The 27,264-nt window shown below is 45.1% G+C and overlaps 1 protein-coding gene across 1 annotated transcript; it reads right to left on the bottom strand.

The window, feature by feature from the left end:
- Positions 1 to 1,176: 1,176 nt before the first annotated feature.
- LOC135260801 (sodium/potassium-transporting ATPase subunit beta-1-interacting protein 3-like) lies at positions 1,177 to 25,795 on the bottom strand. Its single transcript, XM_064346399.1, has 5 exons — positions 25,261 to 25,795; positions 10,438 to 10,575; positions 7,507 to 7,587; positions 2,890 to 3,096; positions 1,177 to 1,620 (listed from the first exon to the last, which is right to left on the bottom strand). The coding sequence occupies exons 1-5, from the start codon at positions 25,312 to 25,314 to the stop codon at positions 1,549 to 1,551; spliced, it is 552 nt and encodes a 183-aa protein (XP_064202469.1). The 5' UTR covers positions 25,315 to 25,795; the 3' UTR covers positions 1,177 to 1,548.
- Positions 25,796 to 27,264: the final 1,469 nt, after the last annotated feature.

Below are 27,264 nucleotides of genomic sequence, written 5' to 3'. Positions count from 1 at the left end.
TATAGTTTATGGAATACTGTTTCACAACAGGGTTGCGGGTGGAGTTGCTTATGAAAAAGATGATAACATTATAAAGTAAAATAAAATATGCATCTGCCTGCAGAATGCAGCAGGTAGTCGTTATAAATGTCGAAAGTAAGATACTCATGTAATAACCATAAATGCAAAAATACATTAAACAGCAGAAGAGTGATTAAAGGGCTAGTTCACTCTCTGGGGAAAAAAATAAAGTCAAAATGTAAAGAATGATAAATTAAAAATATCTCCTGTTTGGTTTCCTGTTCAAAAGTGCTTTCTTTTTTTCATTTTCAATTACAAATTGAAATTTGTTGGAAACTAAGGCCTTCAATTGAATGTGAATTCATTAATGCATTAAAACTACACCCTGGTATGTCAAGAAGAGCCAACACCCCTTTAAGAACAGAAACTTTGGAGCCAGAGAGCCAGCAATCCCTTAGTGCAATACTCCACTGTTTGTAAACAAAGACCTGAGTCTTTTAAAATGCAAACATAAAAAAAACACTTTTAATATGAGATTCCTAATTATGATATGCTCTGACGTGTGAGTTCATGTTTTTTAAAGTAAGTTTTTGGTTTTGGTGACAAAGGAAGTGTCTGCTGGTCCCAACCCCCTGTGAATACCTGGCTGCAGCATGAAGAGACTAGAGATCCACGTGAGACACACACCTGAAACACACACCTGCACAGAGGCACACACACCTGGGCAGAGGCACACACACCTGGACAGAGACACACACACCTGCACAGAGGCACACACACCTGGACAGAGGCACACACACCTGGACAGAGACACACACACCTGGGCAGAGGCACACACACCTGGACAGAGACACACACACCTGGGCAGAGACACACACACCTGGACAGAGACACACACACCTGGGCAGAGACACACACACCTGGGCAGAGACACACACCTGGGCAGAGACACGCACACCTGGGCAGAGACACACACACCTGGACAGAGACACACACACCTGGGCAGAGACACACACACCTGGGCAGAGACACACACACCTGGACAGAGACACACACACCTGGGCTGAGACACCTGCCACGCCTCTCACAGTGTCAGCTGGGCTTAAAAGCGGTTGTGGCTTTCATAGTTTGGATAAATACATTTTAATGTGTTAATAAATCAAATCTTTTGTAAAAAAAAAACATATGATTGACGGCTGTTCAACAGTAGCGTTAATTCAGTTCAGCTCAACGCGACCGCAGTTATCGCCTTAGGGTAACTGGTTTAGGGCTTACTGAGCCACCGAGCCCTAAGCTACACACGACAGTAGACGCGCAGACAGGTGTATGTCATGTGCTGTCTTTGTGTTTGCATTAGCTGACAGGCAGTACACATTCACCCCCTCGCGTAAGATAAGCATATTTTCTGGTTGAGTGAGGATGGTAATGGAGCGGGTGAAAGGATAGCGGAGTGCCGGTGGGAACATCACTGGAACGTTACTGGGACGTTGCTGTAATGTTGAGAATGTACAGGACAGAAAGGCGGGACCGTGGGGGGGGGGGGGGGAGTCAGTACCGACAGCTGTCCCCTTCCTCTGTAAACACGCTGATCACGTAGCAGGCAAACACAAACCCAACCAGCTGTGGAGAGAGAGAGAGAGATGGAGAGAGAGGTAGGGTGGGAGGGAGAGAGAGATGGAGGGAGAGAAAGAGAAAGAGAGGCAGAGATCATGAGTCATATTTAAACATCTTTTTATTATTAAGAATTATCAGAATTATTGTGCTTAATATCACTACAATCTAATTGTTTGGGATTGTGGTCCTAGTGTATGGGTGTCATATCCTGGTTCTAGAGCCACACGATCTGCAGGTTTTCTTTGTTCCTGAGGATGTACTTAAAAACAGTTGGTAACGTCTTGGGCCTGAAGTGATTGTCTATTGATTAAGTTTGAAAAATACAAGTAGACCGTTTGGCTCTCCAGGACCAGGGTTGGCCTTTATTTTTTGGTAACTTCTAACTTCTTGCAAGTAATGTTACTGTATCATTATTATTGTGATGTTCAGGACTGACTAATCGGCTTCTAATTTTGTGCTTTAATCCTCACCGATTACTGTTTGTGCCAATACAGTTCTTAAGCTGAAGTGAGAGTGGGAGAAAGAGAGAGAGAGTGAGTGATCGAGCACACCTGCATTAAGCAGGGCCTCTATACAAATTCCAAGCCCTGTATAACAACCCGTGTTCACCCCCTCTGATGGGTCCCCCGTCTGCTCTTTCATTTACATTTTTATTTGAACAAAGTTCCCGCTTTGTTGGCAAGGGGGTTCCAGTTACGCGGAGCGGCGTGCGATGGGGTCGATGCAGCTCCTGTGGGGAGCCCTCTCTCTCCTTCACTCCAGCGGCGTTTGAGAGTAAACCTCCATGACAGCCGTGACAGCCGCCTCTGCAGCCCCCCCCCCCCCCCCCCACAAACGTTCACAGAAACTTCTGCGCAGAAAATCCTCTCAATTTAACTCCAGGGGAAGGCGCAAGCCTCTGGTGAGTACTCAGACTGCAGAGGAGCTATAAGCCCTCACTCTAGAGGTTCAGCGGTTCATTAAGCCAACCTTTGTGTGTGTGTGTGTGTGTGTGTGTGTGTGCGTGTGTGCGTGCGTGCGTGTTTCTGTGAGAGACTACAAGAATGCATGTAAAGGTGGCATAGATGGGTGTGATACAGTGTATGTGTGTGTGAGGGAGACAGACTATGTGCATATGTGTGTGTATGGGTTGAGCTGTTTGTGTTGGTGTGAGAAAGATGGATGTAAGAGAGGGAGTTTCTGTGTGTGTGCGCGCATGCTTGTGTATATGTGTGTTTGTGTGTGTGTGTGTGTGTGTTAGTGCATGTGCATTCATATAAGAGTGTGTGAACTCACAGCCAGCAGTATACTGAAGGAAGAGTGCACCACTTCCAGGTACTGAAACTCCACCATGCAGCCAGTAACAGAGATGAAGGCGTGGCCCGGCAGGTCATGGGGGTCGTAGGGGTCAGGGGGCGGGGCTTCCGTCCTCACGCAGCCTGGCCCGTGCTCCCGCCACCAGGAGCGGTGCAGAGAGATGTTAAAGGTCATAACGTCCATTTCCTGTGGGGACACAGAAACGTGCGAGGTGCGGAAAGGCGTGTATGTGTACATGTTGGGGCAGTGCCTTGTTTTGTGGTGTGCGGCAGCGGTGTCCCTTTTCAAAAGGAGAAGCTTGGAATCTTTTAAAGTCAGGCCACTTCACAGTGCACCATGGTTACGGCGACAAAAGGAAAGAAAATCTCTGAGAGGCGAAAAGTAGGACAAGCTAGAATTGAAAGTCTAAAAAGCGACGGGACAAACTGTACGAGCCGAACATCCTGCCCCTCTCTCATTTACCCCCTGCGTGAAGGCCCAGCTCGTATAAACACATTCAGACAAACCCAAACACCACAGTCTCAAAGCTCGTCTCTTTCATGTTTCGGCAATTTGACCTGCCTTCTTTGACCAGGCCTGATACCTGTCTTAGACGGGCATTCAATTCCTCCCGAATCTAATTTCACTACGGTGTGTGACACGTCACACTGAGCCTGTATATCAAACCTGAAAGAGCCATTGCTTCTCATTAAACAGCCATGCCACCCTGTACCCTTCTCATGTCAAACCCGTGCTGCTAAGCAGGAGTGGGGTTTCTCAGTACTTGAATAGGAAAGGTATTTGGTGGACCAGTAGGGGGCACTCTTGCCTCTGGACCAAATAAAAATCCCATGCCCTAACACAGTGATGGGGACACTGTGCTGTAGATGGTGCCATTCTACCTTGTATCCATATTCAACTTAAATACTCAGCTTTGCTGCATGTTGCTGACTTAACCTGAAGGGCAATGAAATACACTGAAATAAATGTTACAGCACTTCAGCGCCCTGGCAAATACTGTACACACACATTGCTGCTTTTAAGATATCGCAATATACTGCACTAATGTGGCTCATATATTCATTACAATTTCCAGAAGGTCCGCACACCGAAAATCATCTCAGCGAAGTCCCTTTCGGTAAGGGGAAAGCGCTCGTTCTCTTTATGGCCAAGACCGATCACAGGCGGGTCATAACGCTCCCTCCTCCGTCGTGCTGCGGAGGGCTTTTTAGTGCTGAGGAGGGAAGTGGGTGAACGAAACCATCGGCGGGGACTTTAATCCCCCCCTTCCCTGAGTGACAGCGGCTATTAACGAGGTTAATTAACATGCCATTAACCGAGCAAAGCATGTCAGAGAGCGACAGTGGGTATTAGCATCCTGTGCACAACGGTCGCTCAGGCAGTCCCTAACAGCATATTAATGGCAATGCTTTGAAGCGATCCACTCAGCTTTTCAAAAGGTTGTTTTGATACTAAATATGGCCAAAGTCAATGCGTCTCACTGGACATCCATATTTAATACGAAAATGACTTTGACCAGTCAGAAGCGAGATAAAATATAAATGTCTTGATGGACTTTCTTGCAAGTCTTCCAGGACCAACTTTTAAAATATGACAAGAATGAGAAATATCACATTTTCAAAAACAAGTGGATGGGGCATCTAAAATTCATGATGAATTAATATTTAGTGCTACTGCTGGAGAACGGATGCATATTTATCTCTTCCTAAAACAAATTTCCTGTCCTCTTAACCCTGTTATGTTTAATGCAAACATTAATAATATGATCTCTCCACAAGACAAATGAAATAAATGATCAGGCTGTGCTTGCTGTGAAGACTTTAAAAATGTCCAGCAAACAGGCTCTTCCAGATCAGACTGAATGCAAAGTCTATATAAACAAACTGTAATTTAGACCAGATGGCATTGTAGGTACTGAATGCAGATTGATGGTATTTACATTAACATGCTGTAGTTCTTGCCCCTTATGTGTGGTAGATAGTTTTAGTATAATGCTTAGGGAATGGCACTTGTAATTCTCTGGTTGCAGGTTTGATTCTCAGGTGGGGCATTGCTGTGGAACCCTTGAGCAAGATACTTTAAATTAATTGCTATAGCAAGTAGTTTTTTGCCAATTTTCCTGAAATAGGCAGTGTAGTATAACAATATGGGAACTTTGTAAGTCAGTGGTTGCTGGTTTGATTGCCAGATAGAGAACCGCTAAGGTACACCTTGAGCCAAGCATCCAGCTGTATCAATGGGTTGTTTGCAGACTATTCTGCATATGCCACTTATCTTCTGATAAGTGATAAAATGGGAACATTACATTCTAAATTACACAGGCAGAGAATCGTGACAGTGATACAGACATTCTGAATTCTGTGCAAATGTGTCCCATCTGTCGGCATAATGTTAATGACTGACACATGACACTGAAGAGCCAGACCCAATAAGACATCATTCATTATACACAACTCATGTCAGAGGCTACGCTACACTACTTTAGTCCTCTGACTATAGTTTGAAATACTGAAGCATTGACTAAAATTGTTCCCAAAAAAAGAAGACGAATGACTGAATTAACGGCTGCAAAGAAACTCTTCACAAAAATCTTGACAGGTGTTTTGGTGGAATGGACTTAAGGCTATAGTGTTAATAGATTCTATCCAGGAGCTACACCGTTATATTGCTCCCACATTTCCTTTAGTGGGGTCCTTACACGAGTATTGCAGCGTAGCGAAGCAGCATGAACGCCCAGGCGGAGAGCGGGGAATTCATATGGCTTTCGGTTACGGCTGCAGGTTTGGGCGAGGAGCGGGGAGAGCGTTTTAAAGTGGGGGAAAGGCACCGTCGCCGGAGGCAAATCAAAGCAGCTCGTTGCGAGGAAGATGGGCCTGTGCTCTTTCACATGCTAATGACAGCCATTCGGTTTCATCTCTTTGATGAATGAAAGCGGGCTACAAAAAAGGGTTCAGAATTCCCCATATTCTCAGAGGAAAAGGCTTGACTCAGATCCATCAGAAATACTTAAATGCAACTGCTCCTGCAAGCGGTAAATATCTATATTATAGATATTTTATATAGGTACAAACGTGAGGCCAGGCCACAGAATATGAAGGTCTGGGTCACCTTTACACCTTTATACCTCTTCTGTATGTGTACCACTGCCAATGCAAAAGTATAGGAAAATATATTACCAATATATTACAATCCTGCATAATTATATGAGCAAATCACATAAATCCAGCCACTTTCAGAAGCTGAAACACTGTGATATGTAAAATACATATACTTTAATATACTGCTGTGAGACATTTTTCTGATTACATATTTTTTAAAAGAACATATTTGTTATATCTTGCAGCATATTCCATTTTATAAGGGTAATGCAGGTGGTGTAGCTATTATTGCCTGGCTGTTTACTCACAAGGTTTTTTCCTATATGCTTCCTCGGGATTTCTTCCTTCCCGCTGTCACCCTTGTCTTGCTAATGAGAGTGAAAATCGCATGCTAGTTCTGATTCTCTGTCTGTGCGGGCAAGAGAAAGTTCACTGCTGACTTACAGGCATCTGAGTCACAACAATATCATATTACACAATTGGCTGTGGCAGTAGTGCTATTCAGGTAAAAATGAGTTTTAAAAAATGTCGTGCTCTTTGCATGGATTCTTACAGTCTTCACGATACAACGAATACACCAAGCATACACATTACTGAGTGCCTGGGTATATTTATGTATACCATTAATATTATATTGCACTCTTATCCAGGAAAACAAGCATGGCTTACATTTTCCAGAGAGTATTTTCTATTTATACAGCAGGATATTTACAGATGCACTTGAGTTAAAAGTACTTTGCTCAGCTGTACAATGGTAGTGCCCCTTCTGGGAATCGAACCGGGGACCTTCTTGTACCAGGAAGCAGAAAAGATGGATGTGTTGGCTGCAGTAAAAGGACGAAGACCACAGGAGGCCAGAACGCTGTTGTTCTGGCCTGTCGTGCTGCACATGGTAACCTTAACCTCAATCGGTCACCTTAACCGGTGCTCAGGTACCCCCGTCTATCCTTAAACAATTGAGTAGTGTTGCTTCACAACTTAAAGTAATGTATGCTGAATGTGGCTGTGGGGGGTTGGAACAATGTATGGGGGCGACATAGCTCAGGAGGTAAGAGCAGTTGTCTGGCAGTCGGAGGGTTGCCGGTTCAATCCCCGCCCTGGGTGTGTCAAAGTGTCCCTGAGCAAGACACCTAACCCCTAACTGCTCTGGTGAATGAGAGTCAATTGTAAAGCGCTTTGGATAAAAGCGCTATGTAAATGCAGTCCATTTAACAATGGACAATGCCCCAATTAAACCCTACATTTCACATTACACAGAGGCACTACGTGGCCGCAGACTGAGGAACTAATGCGTTCCTGCAATTCAAATTCGTGCCATTCACGAGTGATGGCTAAGTGCTATGAAGTCAATGACGAACCAGCGGGGGGAGGGGGGGAGAAGCAGTCTTTTTTGGTGACTCAGCCTTGGAAACGGAGCTGACCGGGAGAGGAGCCGAGGCGGAACGCAGCGCGCGGCGAAGCAGCGCAAACAAACAGCGGAACGCCGACGCCGTCTCACCTGGGTGAGGCCCGCCACTTCCAGGTAGAAGCAGATGACGAACACGTTCCAGCCGACCCACAGCGCGGTCCAAACGGCATACTGCGGGCAAGGAGAAAATTAATATCACTGGATTTAAAAAAACACGAGGTGTGATATTAATCTCTCGAGTGGTTATGCCATACCAGTTCTTTTTTTTTTTTTTTTACATGTGAGGGCTAATTGAGTTAATTGAATCGGTTGTGCTTCATCATCGTCAGCGGTGCCTGGCCTCTGGTGTGAGAGGTGAGAGGAGGGCGAGGCATAATTCGCGGAGGCAGTAAATCACTGGGATGCTTGGCACTGTTGTCCTTGATGTGGAAGGAGGTTATAGAGAGGACAGATAAGAGAAGGGGGGGAGGAGAAAGACGCGGGTGGGGTGTAGAGCAGGAGGTAGTGTGTGAAGGGAGAGGGAAAGGATGTGAGACGAGGGGTAGGGAAGGGAGAGGTAGAGAGAGAGAGAGAGAGTGAAAGAGTAGTAGGTGGTAGAGTGAGTGTGTGTGCGCATGTGTACAAGAGAGATGATTGTGTGCATGTGCATTTGTTTAAGCATGTGCTGCTGCTATGTGTGTGTGTGTGAGAGAGAGACAGAGGGAGAGTAAACTGCCAGTTCTCCTCAGCAGAACATATCCAGTACTGCAGAGCCACAGACGCCAAGCTCACTGCTCATCCAAACCAAAACATTACCCCAGAATGCTGCAGGGCTAGAGAAACAAGGTTTACTGTTCATCCTGGGAAAAATGAAAAAACGAAAAACCTCAAATGGTATAAAATGAAAGTCATAAACACCAGGACACACACCAAGACACCTGGACAATTTAGAGGACTGGTCCACTGTTTGCTCGCTTCCTTTTTAATTAATTAATTAATTCATTTATTTATTATTTTTCATACGTTTTAAACCCTCCATTTCCATTTCCCTCAGTGTTTGAAATGCCCAGTCATTTCAGTTGGCCCAGGCCATCGCTGCAGTGTCCTCCCACCATCTGCGAGCACAAAGACCAATCAAATGCGTTTTCCAGACTGCGAGCGAGCAGCCGACAGCTGCTTCGTTTCCCTCTGCAGCCCGCAGGCTGTCTGTGCAGTCGCTGTGGCGGAGAAGTACAGCTCCTGCGCAGCTGACGCAGGCAGACTGCACACGAGCGTCTGAACGGACGAGCAGACGAGCCGGGGAACGCCCTGCAGACTGAAGCCCCTCATTTCCTTTCCTTTCCTTGAGGACGCCGTGGATAATCAACGCTGTCATCGTTCTGCGGGGCTGCCTGTCACGGTTGCTGTCTGCGCAGTCCGGGTTCGATTCAGTTGCCCGTGAGGACGCATCCCCAGGAAATAAAGGGCTAGCGATATACGCTATAAGCTACACCCCGTTATTTCCAGGTGAACGCTGACCGCCGTGCACCTTTACGGGCTCCTGTGTACCTCAGGGCAGCGAGCTCTCGCGCTCAGTCGACAGAGAGGAGAGAGATGAGAGACCTTCAGAAGCGAGGAGGGAGACAGACGCTCCTCGGCGGCGCCGCCGGCTGCTGTCAGTCCCGTAACGCTCGCTTTCACCGCGTGCCCTGGAGATCCGCACGGGACCGGATACAATTACGGGATTTAGGGAGAAAAATTCCCCACCGGTGCGAACGCGACTCTTGCAGGCAATCTTCTAATGTCCCCTTTGGGTGACAATGAGCCACGCCTCCTCATCACAGCGAACAGGAGCACGCTGGTAATCGCAGAAATGTCTTTGAAGAGGAGGCGAGGGAGAAACGTCAGCCGATTTGAGTCATTTTGGCGAGGAGGTTCCGAATCAAAGCTGGAAGGCGGCAGCGGGGATCCCGGGGAGGGGGTGGTTCGTTTGATCTCGGCCCGCCCGAAGACAGGAAATGACTGGTGGCGGCGTGCGAGAGCAGCTGACGTTCTCGTCTCGCAGACTTCCAAGAGCCTGCCAAACCGCTCGAATTCAAGACGGAACTGACCTGTTCTCCATTTTTTCTCTCTCGGTAGTTTGGAATGTACCCAGTCGTATTTCATCAGTGGTCACTGCCACGACCCGCACTATTGATTCAGCAGGGCACAGACGGGTGCGGATGCGCTCTCCTTTGAAATGCACGATGTCAGTAACCGCCTTTTATCACACCACAGTTCATAAGTCCAGGTCACGCAGACATGGGTTTGAGGGACACACCTCACGCGCAGGTCAACAGGCAGATTGCAGGTGCCGCGGTCAACCAGACGTCACTGGTGCACGTCTCAGAATCCCTGCCATCCCTGGACAATGCTAGAGACAGTTCTGCGAGGTCGTCTGCCACATTTGGCCCTGGCAGAGTCTGGATTACAAACCTGATTGTGGGACCCATCCACTTGAACGGTGCTTTAACGGGATGGGACTCCCTGCAGCCCCTGACAGAAAGAGGTGACGTGTCTTTGGGCTGCAGCTCTACACAAACAGAGCCAATGTACCAGGACACATCTTCCAAAAAAAAGCCTGAGAAATGCAGAAACTGAAGAATTTCCAAGATAGATATCTGTACCAGAAGTTACTCATTTTCAATGGGCCTGAGCGTATACACCGTAAATAAAAGAAAGTGACATTTAACACAATGTAAAGAAAACTGTTCAGCAAACTCTCAAGGAATCATACAGAACCTGTAAATTGGTTGCCTGATTCCGTAATACAACCATTCACTGTATAAAGGAACTGAGTGACCGACGTGCAGATTTTATATGAATCCTTAATAAAATGGGAAGCACTCAATGGCTCTGCTGTGCTAGAATTTTTCACAGTTAAGGAAAAAAGATTTTGGCTGCTTTTTTGGCTCCTGGTGATTCTTACTGACTTGTCCATGAAAGAAACAGTTCTGGTCAGTCAATTTAAAGGCTGTTTGGTTCAGAAGGTCAGTGTACAGAGATAAAAAAGAAATGACTCACCATGATGACGTACTTAGGCCGATACTGAAGTGTTCCAAACAGGCCAAGAATAACAATGATTATGTGCAGGAAATTCGCAAGGATGGGGGCCCACTGGTATCCCAGGAAATCAAAGATCTGTCGCTCCAAGGCTGCGAGCTGGGGGGGGAAGAGAGGAGAAGGACGGAGATGAAGGGAACATCGCTCAAAATGCGGCATCACATAACAGAGAAAATCTTTTCTAAGAGAGTCCATTTGAAAGGACCTCTAAATGGCTGCAATAATGTTCTGACCTCGCAACTTAATTATTTTATTCTCAAAGAAGTGGTTCATGACATAAAATCTTCTGGAAAGCAAAGCTCTCTTCAGCATTTGGGACTAAACACATTCACTTCTGTGAGATGATGGTAAACAATTAGAAACTAAGAGAGCTAAATGCACAGGTGAAATCAGGCCAGCCTTCAAGAACACTGTTCCCAAATGTTCTATCTACCAGAAGCTCTTGCACCACACAACGTAAAGACCTGTGGACCCTTCCTCCTCTGGTTATTTTCTATGTTATTGATACCCCCATGTGAACAGATTTAGATTCCATGCATATTAAACAGTAGATCTTGCAGCTGAGGTTTCCCATGGATCCTGAAAAGGCCTTGACGACGAGACTTTTATCCTCCGACCAAGAAAACTGTGATTAGTCTTATCTCCTCAATGCAAACACCCATCAGCCACAATCGAGCATGGTTTAAAGTAGAGTTTAGAAAAAGTGTGTTCCTCAAAGATAATTTACTGCGTGTGTGTGTGTATGAGTGCGCATGCGTTCATGCGCGTGAGTGTGTGTGTTTAGATCCCTCATCCTGTATGTAAGTGTGCAGGTTTAAATACCGAATATGTGCTCTGCATTTTTTTAAATCAACATTAACCATCAAAATTGTGTCTTGACTCTGCGCCGTGCTCTCAGCGTCCTGACACCCTGCAGTCCAACAGAAGTAGAAAGTGCCAAAAATATACTCATTGGAATATAAATGTAACCAGTAATTACTTACCCGATACATTCTCATGTCTAAGATAACGCCTGTTGATTCAAGTTTCCCCAGTGCATTTTAATTGTAAGAGACGCTTGTAGCGCTCGTAACATGTAAGGATCAAGCTAAATATTTGCCCCCTGATGGCCGTGAGATTTATGCAGTGCTCCCATTAACCAGCAGGGGGAGCCATGGAGTTTAAGGGAAGCGCACTGGTCCTCTGCTTTGAACTGTGGGACAGGAGCCAGATGCTGATCTGACCGTCTGAGCCCACACAGAGGAGGCCAGGCCGCGAACAAAGACGGAAAATTACCCTCCCGCAGACATACAGTGACCTCTCGTTTCCTTTGTAGCGTGGGGGGGCGGGGGTCAGGTTTCTTGGCCACCCTTCAGAGACTCGCATTCAAACAGCTGTATCTTGCCAGCCATGAATAATTCAGGGAGGGGTTTCCCCAGCGCTCCTATTTGAAATTCATTAGATTGCTGTTAGATTACATTCCTTTTCTAAAACCCAGGATCAGGCATCCCGGTGGGCCATTCACAGATGCACAGATCCTGTTAAAATGCTGGCGCTCCCCTCTAATGCCAGAGAACGTGGCTGTGATGTCATGGGAATGTGGAGACTCTTAACTCTTAACATCCTAAAACTCAGCGCAATAATGTTACCCGGCAGTGCGATCTATCAACCTGCGCTGAGACACGGAAGATGCAAGAATAAAATTTTTTTTAAATACAGTGACTACGTTGTCGATTTCAAACGGTTGTCGACAGTCCCACGACGGCCCGCTGCTTCAAGATGGATCTTATGGAAACTGAATAATTGAGAGGGTGGAAACGCAGATCAGCTTCGTTTGATGCTCGCTGGGGGTTCTCTGATCACAAACAAAACTAAGAAAAAAAAATTGTGTTTCAGTCTCCAGGACTGGATTCTGGAATGTCAGCCTCTGATAAGGGACTAAACTGAGGCCGATTAGAGCAGCTGCAGAACAGACAGCTCTTCAGGCTTGATACAGATTAACTTATTACAATACTGCAACAGTGCCACAACAACGCCCTGTCTGATAGGGTAAACCAGCCGACGCTTTAGAGTGTGATAACTCCTGAATCCTTCCTGTGCTACTACGTCTGATGTCATAATTGCACATGTCTAATTTTGTGGCCTGTTCGCTGGTAACTGGCAAAGGGCAGAGAAAGAGGGAGAGATGGAGAGAGAGAAAAAGAGAGGGGGGGTGAAGAAAAAGAGAAAGAGAGAGAGGGTCTTTCATCTGAATCTCCCCAGCCCCAGCTCCCAGAGACCCCCACTGGGAATAAAGAGGAGGGGGAGAAATAAAGCAGATGAAAGAGGGGCTTGTGGCTCGGCCCATTCAAGCACATTGACCCCCGATCTGCATCCAGGTGCCTGTGTGGCCAGGCGGGCAGCCACCGCTCAACCACTTTACACTGCCTCAGAGGTCAAACTGCCTGTGGGCTCAGCCCGTTAAGGCACTGGGTATCAAATCCAGACTGCACCGATCCCGACTGTGGCCAACAGACCAGCAGGGCTGTACAGTATGTATAACTGGTTGTAGCATCACCCTGAGAGGGAGGAGTTCTAATTTACAGAAAATGATGAGAAGGGGTGCTTTGGATCTTGGGCTCTTGCCATCACTGTAATACAAGTGAATCTTGGTCTCATCTGTCCACAAGGCCTTTTTCTGGAGCTCTGCAGGCTCTTTTGGGTACTTTTAGGCAAACGGTAACCTGGCCATCCTGTTTTTGCAGCTAACTAGTGGTTTGCATCTTGCACTGTAGCCTCCATAACTTCTTTTTGGGGGGTTTTTCTTTATTATTCATTTTCTTCATTATTTCTTCAGTCATCAACTGTAGAGGTCTTCCTTGGCCTACCAGGCCCTTTGTGGAAACTGGGCTCAACAGTACTCTCATCTTAATGATGTTCCAAACTGTTTATTTGGTAAGCCTAAAGTTTAGCCTATGCCTCTGACTGTTTCTCAGAATGGCTTCCTTGACTTTCTCTGGCAGAACTTTGGTCCTCATGTTGACAGACACTAATAACAGACTCCAAAGGCAACCGAAAACCTAGAATTAAAACTAGATGCTGAAAAATCTCTTATACCTGCACTAAAGAAGCAATTGAACACAACAGGCTAATCAGAAACACCTGTGAAGCCATTTGTTCCAAACATTATGGTGCCCTGAAATAGTGGGATTATCTATAAAAGTACCATAATTTATACATGGTAAAACTAAAATGTATAAAATACTCTTTAATAAAAGCTGAGAATGTGCACTTTACCCACATATGAATTGTTTGATCACATTTGTGCTCGGGCCCCATTATTACTGCTTGCGGCTATGTTTCATCATATGTGTGTTGATATTCACTAACAAGAAAAAATTTCAGGCAACTATATTCATATTATTTATTTATCAAATAATTATTTATTATTTGATCCACGGAACAACATCAATAGATTTGTTATACAGGATCATTTCATTAATTTTGTTTTAGTACTCAGCAGATGCTCTTATCCAAAGAACAGATTACATTTATTATAAAGAATCCATTTATATGGCTTGATATTTTACTAAAGCAATTCAGGTTAAGTATCTTGCTCAAGGGTACTACAGAAGTGCCCCAGCTGGAACTAAATCCCACAAGTATTGAGTTAAAAGCCCAGTTCTCTGCATTACGCTACACTTCCACGCAGCTCAAATTGGCAGAAATAACTTAACTACAGTATATACAACTGTACTTGTATTCTTCTCTTTGAAAACGGTCTAATAGGGTCAGAACCAGGGTTGGGAAACATTGATACGAATCTTTACATAAACAAGCTCTCTGTGTGCCGTTTGTTCAACAGCGAAAGTGAACAAAAAAACTGCAGAGCAGGGCTGGGTTTACTTTTCAAAGATAATGGCCAGGAATCTCTATTAAAATCCAATTCATAAAGGAAAATAAATGCGGCTGGCATGACTGATTACATCACGCTGCTTAGCCATGATAAAAGCACTGTTTCACTGCGGTTCTGAGGTTAAGATGCCCTTATACGATTGCACAACTGCGTAATTCTCTTCCGTGGCTGCTGTCTATCTAACCACAAACACGATAAAAACAGGCCACAAATTCGCAGCCTCGCTGCGTAGCAAGAGACTGCAGGTAAACAAACGCTGTACGCAGCAGGAATAGCTTTGTCTGTCGGTAATTACTGGTTTCATTAAAAGTGATGACAAATACATAGTTGCCAACTGCAAAAATCCTGGTAACCATTAAAGAAAATCGAGCAGGAAGAAACTAAAAATAAAACCAGATTAATACAGGCATATAAGAAACAACGTTCAAAAAGGGTTCAGTCTAATCCTGTGAACCAAGGGTATGTGCTGCCTGACTTTCTGTGCAGATTGTGTATACTTCATTCTTGTGGCATTTGCAAAGCTAAATCTGAAAACAGGTTGTTTAATATTCATAACTGAGCAGTTTAACTCTCCCTTCGGGCAGTATTTATTATGCAAACACAGAGACGGGTGAGAGAGAGACTGCTACTCCCACACTCCAAAGCCTGGATAATGTCTCTGCTATCATGAGATGGATTTTAATTGCAAATAACAATAACCCAATAACCCCCCTCTAAAAAATAAATAAATAAAATAAAATAAAATAAAATAATTTTTAATAAGTCAGTGAAAAGCCTTCACGTGTGCAAAGCAGAATTCTTATTTGTCTGTGTTTCTAAAGCATAAATACATAAACTGCACCAGATAAAGTAGAGTACTTCTCTTCTCAGGCTACATTTAGAGTGACTCATAGGGACACGCCCCGTGCACACTACCAGTTATCGATACCAGTTATGGTCAATGAGAGAGAAATGCGCATCTTCTTCATTCAGCATTAGAGCTCTCCTGTGCCACTGTGTGTCTCCTGGAATGCAGAAGAGTCATTGCAGTGCTTACTGCTCCAGTCTAATTACCGGCAAATTACCCACAATGCATTTTATGGTTGCCTGTTTTACGATACGTGTAATTGCACTATATGGCAGAATGGTACTATTTTACAGCTTAGCTACCAGCTGAAAACATTTTTTTAAATAGGGAAATGGGCACGCCATATTTCTTTGCTCCCCTATGCCCTCGTACCTGTGACACACAGCTTGTCCCACCCCTTTTTCGCCTCGATGTGAAATCTGCAGAGTTGGAAGGAGAGGGTATTCGAACCGTGAGTTTTCCTTCCACACAGGAATGCATCTGCTGTTTATTTGTCAGAGAAGAAAAAAAAAACTGGCTAATTTTACCGTTGTGTGAGGAAAGTGTGCACAGGGAGGTCTGGATCTGCATTATTCATGAGCGCTCAGTAAGATACCTACATTGCTTAATTACAACTCTCATTACTGCATGGAGCCAGTTAAACAGGAACTCTCCTAATAACGCCAATGAGAAGTGCGTGTCTCGGGATAGCATTCGATCTTGTAAATTAAGCATGACAGACACTAATTGCTCCATCCTCCACCAACATGGGGCATAGAGACAGGTGGCTCAGAATGGTGCACCTCGCTGGGCTTCTGGACAGGAGCCTGACTGCAAAGTCAGGGTTGCTACAAGGTTCTGCGTCTTACAGCGATGTCGAACACAGCCACAGCCTCCCACCAATTACCTCCAAACCCACTACCTGAGACAGTTTTCTGCAAAATGCGTTTTTTTATTGTTGTTGTTGCTATTTTATTTTAGTTCCCCTGATTATGGAAAACTTTTTTTTTAATGTAAAATTGAAATGAAAAAAAAAACTGCTTGGAATAACGCAGCCCAAGCTGTGCACTGCAGAATAGGTCTGGCAGCAGCAGGCTTTTTCACAGCCAGTGACTCACAAACACAGGTCTGTGCAGAACAGTGCTCTCCGTGTTCCTGCTCGTTCGATGTCAGAGCAATGCCAGGGACCCCCTGCACAGAGCAACAGATGGCTTTCACAACCAGTCGTGCAGCACCAGCATGGGTGGAATCAGACCTCAGAAAAGGACAGAGAATGAAGGAAAGGTAGGAGGAGCTGTTTCACTTGCACTTAATGCCCCCCCCCACACACACACACACATGCACACACGTGCGTGGACGTGCACACACACATGCACACATGTGTTTGGACGTGCACACGCCCACGCTTACATGCACACACACACACATGCACAGACGTGCGTGGACATGCACACACACATGCACACGTGTTTGGACGTGCACGCGCCCACGCACACGCTTACATGCACACACACACACATGCACAGACGTGCGTGGACATGCACACACACATGCACACACGTGAGTCGACATGCACACGCCCACACACACGCACACACACACACACGTGCACACTGTCTCTCTGGGCTCACCAGGCCAGCGCTAATGCCTCAGCCAGAAGTCCTGACAGGGTGGAAGTTAAGTTAGCTAGATCCGGGACCTTCCACCTGACTCATGTTACCGCATACAGCAATGCTTAGGACAGCTATGCTTCGAATATCCCTCTTCACATCCTAAACTACTCTGGGGTTTGGACTAACCTGGTGGGACAGCACCCGCTACCCTGAGGCTGGTCACCATGGCAACGATGCATCACTGATTTTCCATCAGCACCCGGCCTTCGGCTTCCGAGTCTTCGCCTAATTTGCCTGATTTAGTCAGACGTCATTTCTGATTATGGCCCCGCTCGACCCAAACACACAGCTGGAAACGACTCCCCTGCGATTAATCATTTAAGAACACGCAGAAACAAAGAATGCTCAAAGCTTCAAGTGCTGGAGCCGGACTCAGATTTAACACAAACATAACAAAGGCATTGACTCCAGTAAAATATTGCGTGTAAAATTAACTGTAACAGAGTACGTTTATACTCTGACAAAAGCACCTTTGATCCCAGTTATACCTATATAAACTCTGATACAGAGTTGAATTAAAATAAATGAACACTGAATATTTTACTGTGGGTGGTTGACGGCCCCGCTGTAAAGGCGTATAAAAGTGTGTTCAAACATGTACTCTGTTTCTGCGCTGTCTACTGAAAGGCATGATATACACATTCATAAATATTCATCACCTGCTATTGAGGCTCAGCACGGCGCTTCTCCAGTCTTCATGCAGCTTCGCGTGGCAGAGAAGAAACTTTCATCTCTACCGTGCGCTGCTTCTCAAACTGAATTCTGGGCCAAAGTATTGCAATACGGGCATGGAGTGTCATCACATACAGAACACTTACTGTCTTCAGATACATTAAAATAATTAGTAAAAAAAAAAAGAAAAGATGTGGACTTTGATAAACTCCTTCAGCATGGTAGCAGACACATTTTCTCTCAGGATTTGCTGTGGAACTGACAACCTCTGTTCGTTATAAGGCCTTCCCTGGTCTTTCGCTTTTTTATTTTGTAAATTCACTGGAAAGAGATTACATCCAGCAGATTTGCCACAGGAACAATCCCAGGTGTTCACACAAACCTGTCCCAATGTCCACACTTAAGCTCTTATGCACTTTGAATGTGTGCACCCACACCAACTTCCAGGAGGGCTATGCTGTCCCATTTCTGATCACTCAAATGCTTGAGGGCTTGACTGCGTCCTTTGTGAGCCCTATATGAGCCCTTTCTGTTAAAAACACCCAAAATGAAAAATCTGTCTACCCACAATCCTGTGCAGGAAGAACAAAGGCACGAGATGGCATGGCAGCTTCAGAATTCATCAACAAGCTCAAAAACAAGCCATGTATTCACAGAATATCTTGCTGACATTTCCCCTGCTTAACAATATAAAATAATAACAAATCATCCTGCAGAATCTAGTGCTTTTAAGTTTCATTTTGCATGGGGGCCCCAGCGAAGAAACCGGAATGGAATGAACCTTCACTCTGACTACTGCATGCTGCTCTACTGTGAATGCCATGAAACAGTCTTGGAGCTTTATCACTACAGACTGCGAGAAGTTTTCACCACACCACAGAATAGAACATTAACTCACACTTCTCACACTTTTACCCACAATGCCTGAACGAGAGGACAAAACGGACCAGTTCAGCCAAATAGTGCCAATAGCTGTGTCTGGAAGATACATTGTGTCCTGTTTCCAGGTACCTTGTCCGCGATTATGAGGATGTAATAACCTGTACATTTACTTCAATATTTACTTAAGTTAACATTCAATGTATGTATAATTCACCAGCTCGCCCCATGTCTTTTTGTAATCTCAACACCTCTGCTCCCCACCAACACCAAGCCTAGTCAGTAATAGATTATGAAATCTGTGTGTAGTCAGGATTTGTACTTAGGTTTTTGGTTTGCACAGTAACCTAGCATTAGTGCTTTAGTGATGTTACGCATATACTCACTGGGTTGGAAAGGTGGTTAGCCAGGGATGACGCTAAAGCTCCTAAATCGGGGGAATGCCCTTACGCTCCCTTGTGTTTTAAGCTTCTCTGGATAAGAAAATCTGCCTGTGCTCACAACGAAGGCACAGCTGTCATATTACAACAGCAGTGCCCCATCTGGGATGTGAACCTGCAACCTGCGTTATGAAAGACCACTCTTTCATTATGAGAGATGTTTGGTGAGACAGTTTCCCTTAAGAGAGCACTGACCTGGAGACAGACTTTTTAAAATCTGAAACGCAGGCTCAAATCAGCATTCCACTATCAGGACTCCCAGAAGCTCTCTGCCTCATTAATTCCACAATGATTGCTAAACATTAACTGTTAGGGCCGTGTGATGCTGGGTTTTTAATTGCCTTTCACTGACACACTCCGAATGTGCGGCGCTGGTTCCTTCTTGGTTATTCATGAATAGGGTTTATACGCATCTGCAGTTCAGTCATTTGTGCGCCAGGCTGGATTGAAACATTCAGTGATGAAAATGAAAAAGACAACGGAGCATGAATAATGGGCTTCCTTTAGTTCTGATTAGTATTTCCCCTTACAGAGCGATGCTGTAGATATGGCTGCTGTGTGCTGCTACAGAGAGGTGTGCAGTCTGTTTAAATTCACCCCTGGAGCTAACCCTGAAACTAAGCATGCTTAACCTCTTTCTCTCTCTCTCTCTCTCTCGCACACACACAGACACACACACACAAACACACATTTGACAGACAGAAAAAATTGCGCTCAACTGCCTAGCACTCCTTGCATGCCATTAAATGTGACACTTGAGGCGCACACATGACACTCCCGTGTCTGCAATGCCATGCGCTTCATCAGGGCAGGGAGGTGTTTACGGAGAAGACTCTCAAGTTGCAGAGATTATGGAGATATCTCCAGGGGTCCAACAGGGGGCAGTGTGGAGAGAGTAGTGGTGTTACCGAAGGTGTATATGCACAGGCCACACCTGTGGAAATACAGCAGGATAAGCGCAAGGCTGTGGTTCACATCAACATTTGACCACACGAACACCGCTACCTCAGAGCCTCCATGAGTTACAGCCAACAGAGAGAGACCTAATCCTCATATATCTAAATATGTCATTATTGCGAACACGCACCTGTCAGACTACTGTTGGCAGCTGCTGTAGGCACACATTTTTAAAATTGCCATTACAACAGTTGGCCAGCAACAGGGCCGTCCACCAGCAATTCTGCCTTCTCTTAACAACTGCTACTCATCTCCACTGCCCGCTATTGGACCGCTGTGGGGTCGATTTGCAAAAACCGGCAGCTGTGCCAACAGAGGACCGCTCACAGACCGCCCTGTGCATTTGCTGCGCGGGATGGAACTACCCCCTTCAGTGGACAACCAACACTGCAAAAGGAATTCGTTAAATTTTTGCTTTTTTTTCTAGAAGCTGCTCAAGACAAAATGAGCAGCGAGGCAGCTTGCATGTGGAATACATCCTCACGGTGTTTTGAGAAGACCACCATCAGTACCATGAGAGAGTCCATGTGTTTAAGTCTGCTGTATCCTGAATTACCCGAGCCAAAGCCCTGCGCACATGGACACACGTGTGCGCGCGCACACACACACACACACACACACACACACACACAGATGTCCTTATTTGAAGACAGAAATAGTTACCAAGTGGTGAGGGCAGGATATGAAAAACCTCAAGATAAAATGAATAAAACATTTTACTTTTAACTTTAGAAAATTATTTATCATCTCCATATGCCTCCATGTCCTCAAAGCTTCACCATGCCTGAGAAGCATGACGTACTGGACCAGCACCTGCAGTCCAGACTTAAAACATAAAAGCCACAGCAAACACAAGACAAAAAAACCGAAACGTGAAAGAAAAAATCACAGGGAACCACTAAGAGCAGAACACACACACACATACACACATCACACACACACATCACACACACATATAACATTTCTGCACCCTCAGGGCAGTAAAATGTAACTGAGACTTGAACATAAGTCCGCCAGCTAAACGGCAGCTTCGGCTCGAACCTCCGCTCCTGTCTGATCTCCGCCTCCATTACGGCTCCACCAATCAGAACGGGGGGGGAGGAGTCAGCAGGCAGGCTCTGTCTCCGGGCGGGACTGAGGAAGGCGCGCGCGCTCGGACACGGCTCCCCCGGGACGCCCGAGTCCTGGTTCCAGGGGTAATTGGTTTCGCTTGAGCGGGTTCGCCCGGCTGATTGGAGAGCGCGAGGGCCTGATTACTCCCCCCCCCCCTTTAGCTGCTCAGAGACCTCGGGCTCCGCACAGAGACCCGTGCCGCTCAGGGCCCGCTCCGATAAGAAGCCCAACAGGAGCAGACGGCAGACACCAGAGGCAGATACGGCACGGAAGCCCGCGGAAGCTCGCGACGCGGCGGAAAGGCGACAGCGGGTTCAGCTCCACGGCGGGAAATGGGAATTAGCTTCAGGACATAGGAGGGGGGGGGGGGGGGGGTTTCTCAAAATGGGTTTAAGGAGTTAGCCGGCTACCTTTCATAAATATTCTGAAATGACTGGGGCTTTCCTCTAATTAGATTTCGTCCAACTGAAAATGTTTACGAAAGTTGGTCTGTTAACCCCCCCAATCTTGCTTTGCCGTGGAGTTGTTTAGTGGTCCGTGTCATACTTCAGATGCAAATGGAGCTGGTATGGTCAACCTCGGTCCATTCCATTCCAGCTCAGTCCAGTTCAAAGGTCAAACTGGACAGTGAAAAGGCATGCAAGGCCTAGTGTTAAATGGTGCTGCTCACCTGGCCCCCAGCCCAGTCTCCTGAGGTACTCTGTGGGGCCTATCGTTTGCAGTTTGAATCTCACGGACAATAGATTTCATCACCTCGTCTTTCTCATTTTCTGGAGTCCCATCCAGAGCTTTCTCTGTGGTTTAATTTACGGGTACTTATTAATTAATTTGTGCTCTTTGAGTCACATGCACGCTTTTACTCTCCCACTTGTCTTTATCTTTCACATCTTTCTGAAGTCATTAATCTTCAGGGATTGTAGGAGCTTTCACAAATGCACACACACACACACACACACACACACACACACACACACACACACACACACACACACACACACACACACACACACACACACACACACACACACACACACACACACACACACAAACGACTGCGGTCCTGACTGTGGGCTAATGACTTAAACATGCCTGTGGCTATGTGAGGAATCATCAGCCACAGAACCATTGAAGGTTCTTTTTTTTTTAAATTTAACTGCACAATATTCAAAGCTTAACCTTAAATGTTTAAACATCACAAAGCCCACTTACCAGCCGCATAGCAGAGGCCTGCGTACGCCATGCAAAATGAAGGATACTGTGCGTGCTCAGAAAGAACCATGGTTTTTCTTCGCAGGATAACTGCAGCTACTGAGGGGGCTATAGCTCGGGGAGCACAGCGAGATTCCCAGCAGATCACAGCGGAGAAAAAGAAGCAATTAACGTCCAACCCAATAAGGATGGAAACGCTTCAAAGGCTTCACACACCGCTCACGAGTTTTTGTTGACTCTAATTTGCAGAGGAGAATGCATCTGCAGTGTTACAGAAAAAGTAAACCTCTGGAAGAAAAAAAAGCCCACAGTAAATGGGCTCTCTCTTCAAAGTTACCACATCATGAGTAAGGGGTCGGTGGAGGAGAACTCACAGGAATCTAGCTGCTAATACACAATATCTGAAAATCAATAAATGAGGATCTAAAAACAGTAACCAGTGCTAAACAAGAAGAAAGTTGTGTATGAATGTTTATTGGCTCAATACCCACAAGTGCAGGGACCTATTGACATAGCCTGTTACTTTGCCGTTGCCCTAGCAGCTAGGGGCATCATTCTTGTGTCGTAGACCTTTCTTAACGGGGCAATTCTGTGGCTGCCCATAGCAGTCAACACTGGCACAGTGCAGTTTTGGTGCCAGACTGTGATGCGGGCACTAATAAGCCGCAACTCAATGTCTCAGCAGACTGAGCAACCTGGCAGCCCATTGCTGTCTTCTCTTCATTTTTTCATTCTTTCATCTCTCCAATTTACTCTTCGGAAAAGACGGTAGTAAGTCCACCGTTCTTCCCAATGACTGGCATGTTGAAACGTCTGCACTGACACCGCACAAACTTCTATTCCCCAACGCTAATAATAAGAAGAACAGTAAATAAATCTTACCCATTTTACCCTGCTTTCACACATAGTGGCGTATGCGATGTCCCTGCACAGCTTCAGAATTACGAAAAGCTTTTAGAGTTGACAGACCAGACTAAACACATTAACGATTAAACCCTTCTTTTTGTGCTCTTTTTCTCAGGGATAAACGCTTGGTGTAGAGGAAAGGCTGGGTGAGCCTGTACTTATTTTATTATTATACTTACTGCCACTTCCACATAATCTCTCGCTCTGAAGCCACTGGAACTGCCGGAGAGAGATACTGTTTATGAATTTAATTGAATGTCTTCTCTTTTTTTGATGTCTTAAGGTTATTGACTAGTGAAGCCCAAAGAAAATTTCCACACTTGTCAGACAGTTAAGCCACTCTGACTCAACTGCTTGCTTGCATTATGTACCAATATAGCAGGCTCATCACTCCCGTCATAAAAAATGAATAATGTCAGCCATGACAGCACAACATTAAAAAAACAACCCACAGGCAAGCGCACTTCAAATCACCTCTGAGGAACTGTTCCCAGGAGGGCACTCTAAATTGTGGCAAGGTTCATCACACACCATTTCAATGCACCATCGTTCCTCACCGGCTATCTCCTGCTAGCTAAATCAAAGCCTCTGCAATTTAGCCCATCATGAAAAACCCTTGTAAGGTTTAGTATATGTCATTTTAGGGTTTTTAACATGTTATTCTGAGTAGGGTAACTCTTTACAGTGAGGTCACATGAATTGGCAGTAACTAACGTAGTTAACTACTAACTACAGAGAAGTTCATATGTACAGCATTGATAATGTACTTGTACATCATTAATTCGTTTTAACAACTACGTTACTTAATGCCAATTCATGTGACCTTATTGTAAAGTGTTACCCAGAGCAGCATACCAAGCTGACATTGGCATATTCATAATGTTGAGTCCAACTGATGCATTTTGGGATATGGAACATTCCTAAGGGAGTTCAACGGTGAATAGAACCTACAACTTGCTGGTGAAATGCATTGCTTCTAACCCCTCTACCACACATCAGCCCCAGAATATGCTGCCCGTATGAAAACTGTACGCCTGAGTCAATGAACTACACAATGGTACACTTTATTTCACCTGGGAAACCTCACTGATTGGGTGGGAGTAAAATGTCAAGTGTGAAATTAACTATGTCACAGCAGATCTCACTCTGATAGAGTACACATGATCCCTACTAAACTCATACACACAGTGTTAGAGCTGAATTAACACTGAACATTTTGCTGTCTGTGTAGGTTTTGCTGTAGAGAGCCACTTACCCAGAGGGTGTGCAGGAGCTACATTTAAGGGTGGGCGCTCTTGGTAAAATTCACCAGAGAAGGGCAAATGTGAAATGAAAAACAACTCGAGTAACCCCACTTTCACCTTTATTTAAATGGTGACCGTATATGGGCCGACTGGACAGTTCTCCAAAGAAAAGACTATGAACCTATATTCTTTATTCATGATGGCAGTTTCTTTCATATGGGTGAAGTTCACTTTATGTAAACACTGCTGACAGAACTCAACTTGAAAAGTCAAGAGTCCCTCAGTCAGCTGCTGCGACACCATTTGCCGTTCTTGTGTCAAAGTGCTGAAGTTAAGCAGGTGTGGGCTTGCTTCAAGCTTGGAAGAGACGCCTCCTAGGAGAACTAAGTTTCAGCCAGAAGAGGGCACTCTTTCCCCCTCGCCAAAACTGAACATCAAATGCCCAAGTAAAGTGATGAGCGTGATAGAAGGTGCCCTGCTTCAGTTAGTACGTTAAATTGCCATCCCGACTTACTTACATTTGCCTCTACCCCATTCTGTTTTTCTTTTTTCAAGAGAAAATGAACTGGGCTGTCACACTGTATATTGCAACTGATAGAGTTTAGAGGACATCGTTTGCATTACAACACTAACTGACCTGGCTTTGCTCTTAGAGCTTCATAATCGTGTGTATCTGTAATTCCATGACAGATTTATTTTTCCATGCAATTTATGGTCAATTAAAACGGTTCATACGTCAAAAGCAGATGACCTGATGAAATAAAGTTAGGACAAAATATGATTCTCGTGATTCTTATTGCGATGCGTTATTACTCACGGGTGAAAAGCATCTTCCCAGAGAACTGGGAGACTATTCTCAGGGTTTATTTTGCATCCCAGCCAAGTCCAGTCAACAGTGTTTTGACTTGGATATAACGGTACACAAGGTACCATGCCAGGCGAAGCAGTGTAATCGCGCAGTTTATGCGCACTCAACAAAGAATGTACTCACCAGCTGTAAAACGCAGAGAAAGACAAGTGTGCACCGCCCGCTGCAACAGCCCATTTTCCCACACGAGTGACAAGTAACAACGTTGGATTAACAAATGCACAGTCCGGCTGATGAGAAGCAGACGCGAAGAGCTCAGATCTTCAGGTAGTAAAAGTATAACTTTGCGTAGGCTCCATGTATATGCGGCGTAACAAATTCTGAAGTTAAACGAAAAAGTACAAATTAAATCTCTTCGGAGCAGTGCTGATAACTCGTTTATCTCTCAGCATGTCGCTAAGAGGATGTGGACTGTGTGGGTTTTCCCCAATTAAAGTCTGTGAACGATCTGTTCTCTAATCCAAACTCAATTAGCCCAATGTAACGGGAAGCGTGGGTTCGCAGGGAAACTTGAATGGCAGTGGATTCGCGGAGGCGCGCGCCTGCTGCCTTCGGTGGGCGTGGCTGTTCACCAAAAAAAGAAGGAAAAAAACACACAAGAAAGAACACAATGGTCGTAGTGACAGAGCAGCGGTCCTGCCTTTCCACTTCGTTGTCTGTTGTTAATTTTACACTGTCGCATTGAAACCTGTGCGCCAGTTCGTACCGATATTGTTGTTTGCTCCTTGGTATAGAGAACCCCAGAGTGAAGTATATTTATCGAACATGCATTCGCCATAGCTCAGGAGGTAAGACCGATTGCCTGGCAGTCGGAGGGTTGTCGGTTCAAACCCCGCCCTGGGCATGTTGAAGTGTCCTTGAGCAAGACACCTAACCCCTAACTGCTCTGGCGAATGAGAGGCATCAATTGTAAAGCGCTTTGGATAAAAGCGCTATATAAATGCAGTCCATTTACCATTCTCATATGTACACGTGGAATGCCGCACTCCAATGTACTGAGGGGTGGCCCTCATGCCTGGCTGTGACAATCACATTTTAACATCACATTCGTGTACAGAGAAAAAAACAACAAAAAACAAAAACAAAGTAACAGCCACCTTTATGTACCATTGCATTAGCCTTTTGGATAATTACACACGAGCACACTGATTCTTACATTTGCACTTCAACCAGCGCCAAATAAACTAGTGTCACTTTAAAGGTTGAGTCGCCCTCTTGTGGTAAAATAGATAACACACATTTGATTCTTATGCTCAATCACTGGCACATACAGTATACTGTACTGTACATATATTGATAAATGGTAACAGGCATGTACTAACCTTACGTTAAAATCAGGTGAATTTAAATAAATATGTATAAAAAACACAGACAAACAATAAAGAAATTCCATACTTCATTGTATGAGGTATCTTTGAAATAAGATCAATCAGAAACTGATAACAGATTTTGACAGCATCACTGTGTTCGGAAGAGGAAGACCCAACACCATTTTTGGAGTATCAGGACTGTACTGTTGTATTTTACAGAAACAAACATGGTTGTTCCAAGTGTAGTTAGAAACTCACGTCACAAGTGATAGTTATGTACAAAGCTTTCTGAAATGGGCATATGAAAACCTTTGTCATCATCATTTCTTACTGTGTCACACATTGTTGACAGTTAAAGACAGAAGAAGTCATAACACAGGGTTTATACAGAAGGGCCTGTACCAATCTTATCTGGGTTGATATTACTTTCGTACTGCAGTGGAGTGTAATTCAACGTCATATACCAGGAAGAGTATTTGTAGGGTGCTGTTAGTGTCCCTAGGACAATCATCATTGTGTTTGTCCTTCATGTAGTAGCAAAGGTGGGCGGCGTTTATCATTAAGTGTTTACATGATGCTCTACATAAACATTACCATAACCAGGGGCCCGTATCCAAAGCAGGATTTACTGTGTTACCTGGCGAGTAAAAAACCCTCCAAATTCTGGAACATGGACTGAAGTAAAAAGAGCTGTTCTGGGTTTTTACTCAGTGCAGTTGTTCAGCAAATTCAGTAATCCTACTTCGTGATGCAGGTCCCAAATGGTGCAGCCAGTGGAGGTGACTTATTAATATTTTGTTCGCTGTCCCCACGAACC

This window comes from Anguilla rostrata, chromosome 8 (genome assembly GCF_018555375.3).
Source record: "Anguilla rostrata isolate EN2019 chromosome 8, ASM1855537v3, whole genome shotgun sequence".
Classification (NCBI taxonomy): Eukaryota; Metazoa; Chordata; class Actinopteri; order Anguilliformes; family Anguillidae; genus Anguilla; species Anguilla rostrata.
Note: the sequence above shows the minus strand (reverse complement) of the source record. Positions and strands in the feature narration are given on the sequence as shown.

What these genes read in the sequence shown, in the direction of transcription:
- LOC135260801 (XM_064346399.1), bottom strand. Translation starts at nt 25,314, where the DNA reads ATGGGCTGTTGCAGCGGGCGGTGCACACTTGTCTTTCTCTGCGTTTTA. An exon ending in GGCCTAAGTACGTCATCATG is followed by an intron (nt 7,588 to 10,437) that starts GTGAGTCATTTC and finishes CCTTGCCCGCAG; the next exon opens with TATGCCGTTTGGACCGCGCT. An exon ending in CCTTCAGTATACTGCTGGCT is followed by an intron (nt 1,621 to 2,889) that starts GTGAGTTCACAC and finishes CTCTCTCCACAG; the next exon opens with CTGGTTGGGTTTGTGTTTGC.